The sequence below is a fragment of the Orbicella faveolata genome, unplaced genomic scaffold (genome assembly GCF_042242905.1).
Source record: "Orbicella faveolata isolate gen_17 unplaced genomic scaffold, um_ofav_v1 contig_1, whole genome shotgun sequence".
NCBI lineage: Eukaryota > Metazoa > Cnidaria > Anthozoa > Scleractinia > Merulinidae > Orbicella > Orbicella faveolata.
The window spans coordinates 27301305-27307972 of NW_028301536.1; the positions used below are offsets into that span (position 1 = coordinate 27301305).

The 6668-nt window shown below is 37.9% G+C and overlaps 1 protein-coding gene across 2 annotated transcripts; it reads left to right on the plus strand.

Annotated features, from left to right (window-relative positions):
* The first annotated feature begins 1862 nt into the window (after window positions 1-1862).
* LOC110057059 (uncharacterized) lies at window positions 1863-6559 on the plus strand. 2 transcript variants are annotated; one of them, XM_089298579.1, is made up of 4 exons: window positions 1863-2095; window positions 3577-3691; window positions 4511-4873; window positions 5652-6559. In XM_089298579.1, the coding sequence occupies exons 2-4, from the start codon at window positions 3607-3609 to the stop codon at window positions 6026-6028; spliced, it is 825 nt and encodes a 274-aa protein (XP_089154705.1). In that variant the 5' UTR covers window positions 1863-2095; window positions 3577-3606; the 3' UTR covers window positions 6029-6559. The 2 variants fall into 2 exon arrangements, with proteins under 2 accessions (XP_089154705.1, XP_020619301.1); XM_020763642.2 differs by lacking the exon at window positions 1863-2095 and having other exon boundaries at window positions 3517-3691.
* Window positions 6560-6668: the final 109 nt, after the last annotated feature.

The window sequence follows — 6668 nt, forward strand, 5'->3', positions numbered from 1 at the left end:
TGGCGCGCGCTTACGGTCTCCGTCCCCGATTATATTTCCTGCCTACATCAGAAGCCTACATTCAATGCTGGGTCTACTATAGCAGTTTCTCGAAATATCTTGTTATGGGACTTACAGGTATAAAGAGCTATCTTTCTTTTTTAATAAATAATTTGGACTGCACTGTTGGGCACGTATGAATTATTTACTTTACGAGATTTCTGTGGTTAAAGAAGCGGTGGGGATAAATTTTTAGAAAAATGATACATTTTTATGGATTTTTGTGTTAAGGCAAAAGAAAAAAAAGGAAAAAACAGTGCGTCCGATGAAGCAAAGTTTAAGCTACTAAACTAGTTGCTGATAGAAGAATATATGGAAATAGCCACGTGTTGGAGCACACGGATTTTTGCAGTTGTTTCGCTACCAAACCCTATATATAGCGATGCGCCTTCATTGCAACGTTTTAATGGTGCCGAAACTGGAGGAACTCTACCTAAACTTAGCAGATCTAGACGAAGTTTATATCGCAATTTAGACTCTAGAGAGTACGTGTAAGTAAATACAATTAAAAAACTAATTTCTCATCATGAATTACGCGGGTAGCGAATGCGCGGCTACCGATTTCTGTTTTGGCTGTTGGCTTTTAGCAAGTTCTAGACTCTCAATTCAAGCGAATTCATTTTCTAGAATTGGAACAAAAATTTGGAATGAAATACCTATATATTTAAGAAAGCTTCCAAAAAATGTCTTTAAGAGGAAAATAAAACAAATACTTTTTGAAATTCTAGCTTCAGAAGACTGTTATATTGATCTTACAGAAATCGTTCAAAAAGTAAAGCTGAATTTATTTTCCTCCTAGTATGTATTCATTAATACTTAATAATTTCGCTTTAGTGTATCTGTAGTCTCTCGTCGTAACTGTTGTTAACTATTATTTGTAATATCGTTAGTTTATTAGTTGTCTTTAGTCATCGTTGTCAATTCTAGTCTCTTTAGTTCTCTTGTTACCTTCAGTTGTATTTAGTTGTACCTAGTTGTATATTAATAACTCGTCCAAACATGACCCGCCTAGATTAGCTCAGCTATCCGCGGGCATGTTACAATTATAATTTTAATTTGATAACAAATAAAATGTATGTATGTATGTAATGTATGTAGGGCTGGATCGCTGGGTTAAGCTTATTTTGAAGATTGTTATGGTGTTCCTGCCCGCGTTCTGAGCATGCACATGCAAGTTATTCTTGACTCTCTTCTCCTGCCCGGAAGCCCGGTGAAAGGCCTCTCTAGACGGTACTCCCTTCCCTAGACAGAAGCAGACCTTTTAAAAATTTCAAGTTAAATTAGGTGAAAGAAAAAAAAAACCCAGTAATACTGAAAATGAAAAAAAAAAAAAAAAAGGGCAAGGATTGTTAAATATTGGAAAGAATGAGAGGCATTATGAAAGACCAATTTGAAGCACTTAGGCTACATCCGTAGCGTTGGTCCTTGAAAGTGATTCACTTAATTACATTAGGCGTGGGCAAAACTTCAAATTGCATCTCGTTGCCAAGATCACAAACGTATGTCTGCAAAAATGTTCCAAAGAGAAAAGCTCTCTAATCATCATCTGCACAAATAGGACAATTTACTGAAAAAAATTCATTTCTAAGAACTTATTTGACAAGTCTGATGCGGTCAGTTAAGCAGGGTTTCTTAAAGTTTCTTCCTTACAGGGGAACTATTAATAATGGCCGTGTGCTGCCGGAACAAAGCCTGTCAAATTACACAAAGTGTTTGAACTGGCTCTTCAAATATAACCAATTAATTGAAGGTATGTAAGCGGTAAGTGGACTTTGGGTGATAAAGCCTCTAGAAAACAAACCCAAAATTTTCAACGAACGTTTTGGATATTAAAAGCGTTCACTGACTCTTCTTCAGATAAATTGATTTAAAGAATTCTTTTGCCAGTTTTGAAACTTGACAAGAGCAGGTGTGGCATATTGCATTACTGGTTTCCCATTGGCAATTACCTGACATTTTAGCTCGTTGAACAAACAGCCAGGTAATGTAATTTCCCTGTATTGACCAGATGAAATTGTTTCTATCGGAAACTCTGCTCCCTCGAAGCAAGTAGCAGGTAAGAAATACAAAATTAGCCGAAAGTGCTTGTTCGTGGTAAGTTTCGACACCCTAATGTTGCGTTTAGACAGTTATATGCATGATTCAGTAGTCATTGTAAGTGTTATTGAAAGAGCCAACGCCATTCAAAAATTATTCAGTATTATGGATGAAAGGATCGAAAAGCGTTTACTAAACGGGTTTTAAGTTGATCCTTCTGAATAGGGACGAGTTTAACATCGGGTTGCCTGCTTTTCCTTATTTCACAAAACTCAACTCTTTTCCGACTGACGCGACTAAGTAATCTTTTTCAAGTACGGTCATTTATTCTAAGTTGCATTACAGTCATCAATGGCGCGGTGTCTGTACCATCGACAAACGTATGTGTTTACACTAACTCTTACGTTTTATCAGACCAGTTGGGTTATCATTGCTGGTAAATTCGTTCCCGGCTACTGTCTCCCATAGCCTTTTACAAAGTTAACATTTTCATTTGTCATTCGCCTTTTCCGCATCATTACTAAAGAAGTGTAAATTTGATTCAATTTTTTCTCGTTTCATTCGCCATTTCCACGTCCCCCATTAAACACCTTGTTTGCCCCTCAAAATTTTGCATAAGCCTTGTCTTCAGTTTCTCATGGGTCCACTGTAATACCCAGGAGAAATGGGAAACAAAGGTTATGCAGAATTTTGGGGGGCAAACAAGGTGTATTATGGGGCATGTGGAAATGGCGAATTGTTTTCTTGTCTTTTTGTTTTTTTCGATCTTACTATTTGAACAATTTCATAAGAGAAAAAGAAACACTCGGCTGCGATATGGTAAATTGTTTATTTCAGAACTCAAAGGGAAAGAAAGCTTAGTCCTTCCAGGTAGATGGTAATTTTCACCTCAGATTTTGTAACTTTTTCTTGCTCAGTTCTTCCATTTATGGGCAGAATATTATTCTCAAGGAGTTGTGAGAAAATGAGTCTTCGTGCACAGCTTAGAATTTAAATCAAACTATTTGAGTAAGACTGGTCTACATTTGTTCGTCCTAGTATTCCCCTCACTATCAAGGATTTTGCGTGGACAATCCGGACGTTTTCATGGTCTTTCATTAGAGCCTCAGTTCCGACCTTATATAGGAACATCTATGTTGAGCTGTGGTCAAATTTTCTCCAATTTCAGACCATCAGAAGCTGAACTTAAATATCCGTAGTTTAGGTTTTCTAATTTGGAAAAAAAGATTGATGTTGCTATGAATCCATCCGAAACACATTCAAATTAAACATGTGAACCAGCTTAAAAATGCTGGCTCGAGAGTTTAGGATTTCAATAAAGGTTGACCCTTTTTATGTTGTGTCACCGTCTGGTTAAAATGCGTATGTGCATATATGAGAAAGTATTAAAAAAAGATCAATAAGATCAGTAATTTATCAAAAACAGCTAGGTATATAAGTAAGTGATGTGATGTGATATTAAGATCACTAAAAACAAACTAATTATGCAATCCCTTGCAGTGGGTTCCAGATTCTTCTTCTAACTTGATAATGGCTTTGCTTCAGAGGCCATGGCTCTTGTTGTTGTCGCTGGTGCTCGTTGCCGGTCAAGAGCCTGAGATTATTGTACTTAAAGGTAAAAAAAACCCACCAGTGTCTGTAAATGTATAAACTATGGCTATAATTGAAACATAGGAGGTGAGGAGGTGCAATGGTTAGAGCGTAGATCCAGGTTAGAATTAAGGCTCTGTTGTGGGGTTGATTGTGTAGTTACCTTGAGCAAGACACTTTGCACTCATTACATAAAGCTCTCACAGTGCCTCTCTCGATCTGCCCAGGAGTAGAAATGGATACCATGTAAATTGTTGAGGCAACATGAGAAAAATTAGAGGCCTAACCTGCACAATGGACTAGCATTCCACGCAGGGTTAGAAGAAATACTCCTAATGGCTTCATGCTAGAGAAACTAGAGATGACCTCTGGCACGGGACTTCCCTTTAAATATATCTTATATTTTGATAAAAGATATATTTAAAGATATATTTATAAATATGTTATTTATAAATATATTAGATATATCTATAAGCTTTTCATATTTAAGAACCATTTTTTTTTCCATTCTGACTCTTCCCCTTTCTTCCTTCCTTCGTCATCTCCACCCTGACTCTCCTCTATCAGTTTTTTTCCCTCCCTCAATTGTAGGGACTTCACTACATCTACATTAAAAGACGCAAAGTTTTGAAAGTAGGAATTCTTCCAACCTGGTTTGTGATGTCGGAGGTTACATTAAAATGGAAAGAGATCTTTCACTGATAAAGTCACTGGAGGATAAAACACTGAAGAACTTATAACAAACCTTCAGCAAACAATACTGGCTAACAGTGAGGAACTTAATTATTTATGGTGCAACATTGATGATCTAAATTCCCTCTGAACATTTTTACATTTCCATCAGGCGAACGTTTTCTTGCAAGAAGACGGGACAGCAGCTACTCTTACGGTAACGTGACGGAGGATAGAGAATTCACATTTCTGCTCAAATTCGACAGTGGAGATACAACGGAGTACAGCTATGAGGATAAAACAGCAGTTACACCCGACTCTATACCGGCTTGGATTAACATAGGTGATCACGTTCTCGCGGTGTCACCCGCTGCAAGTGCGAGCGAGCAATACCTTGTTGGCTTTGTATCTGATGATTTATGTCGAGGACAAGACAAGGAGTATTATGAGGTTACTTTGGACCGCGATCACCAAGTCGGCAACTATACGATCGATAAGCTACGAAAGCTGCCTTTCTTCTCCTCAGTTCATCAAGGTATTAATTTCATTGTATGCTACTGAAAGAACTAGTTTCAACTGAGTGTGGTAAAACTAAAACCAAAACATTTGTAACGGCCAATTATAGGGGACGTAGACAACACAATCAACCAATCACAATTCTATATATATTTAAGTGACCCGCGCCAAGAGCGGGAAAAATGACTGAGACCAAATCGCGATTGGGTTTCGTTTTGTTTCTCATTGGTTGAATAGAGCGGTTTTCATTCGAGTGTCGTGAAACCAAAAACCATCATCATCATCTTTACTTTCTCTCCTTGTGGAGAATGGGGCCATGAATCCTTCTCCTTCAAGCAACTCGGTCTTTTGCCGCTACTTCTGCTTCCCTCCGAGATGTTCTCTCTCTTTGTTGACTGTTTTTCGCCACGTCTCTCAGTCTTGGCCGTCCTCTTCGACGTTTGCCTTCAGATGCCAAAAACCAAACCAAAACCAAACCAAAGTAATTGCCTGATTAACAACGCTCAAAAAAACGAACAGAAAAGTTCTAAAACCCTCAAACCCTCGTTAGCATAGGGAAAAATATTGTCAAAAAATGGTTTTCCTTGTACTAAGGGTCGCATGGCATTGTGGGTAAATGTACAGACGCCATCTTTTTTCCTACGGAGGATTGAAGACCACTCTAGGTGGCGTTAGTCTTTTTTTTTTTTTAAACGAGTCACAGGTTATTGTGAAAGCAAAATCAAAGCAATTACGAATCACCTAAAGTAATTAAAAATTATCTCGGCTAAAGATCCTGTTTTTCAATCATTTTTCAGTCGGAGCTCGTGTTTTTGCTCGAGGAAATGACAATCTCTACCATCGCGGTTTCGTGAAAAGAACAGGTTACCATGGCGATACGCTTTACATTGAGGTGCAACTGGACCAATCAGGATCCATTTCGCATCAAGCTAGCGACCAAAGAGCCATTGTCCTGGACATAATCCCAAAGTACAGTCACGTGCATGCAACGCAGCGTGTGATTGGTTACTATCCCGGATACTCAAGTTACCTCCCTGGAACAGTACTTAGACGGAATACAGGCTGCTTGAAATCAGCTTACCATGTTCAGTTTGACATGGGACAACAACGCGAGCAAGATTTTAATGACATTCGAATTCTACCACCACCTGTACAATTTCTATTGTTTCCCTGAAGTGGATCTTTAGCGTGACTTTTAAAAAAAAAATTTACTTGGGCGGGAGACAAATGGATGATACCTAAGCACAAGACAATTATATTACAGCAGTTTTTAAAGGACGAATGAGGTTTATTTTGGTGTAAAGATAACTTACACCTAAGTCGTAGTCCTTAATACCCTAAATAACATTGTAATTTCAAGTTCCATTTTCAGTCTTCTGAACTTAAACGGGGGTAAATTAAACAGTTTTTAAACGAGGAATGAGGTTTATTTTGGTGTATAGATAACTTACTCCTATGTCGTGGTCCTAAATACTCTAAATAACATTGTAATTTCAAGTTCCATTTTCAGTCTTCTGAACTTAAACGAGGGTAAATTAAACAGTTTTTAAACGAGGAATCAAAGGTTTATTTTGGTGCAAAGATAACTTACACCTATGTCGTGGTCCTAAATACTCTAAATAACATTGTAATTTCAAGTTCTAATTTCAGTCATCTGAACTTAAATGGAGGTAAATTAAAACTTAATGTATTACGAGGTTCAAAAGCTCATTCCTATAGTCTTCCGCCTTCACTTGTGTTATTCTGAAGGAATCTGATTCACTACGAACACAAGTAAACACTACCCGGCTCCCGGTGAGCCCGAACGAAGCGAG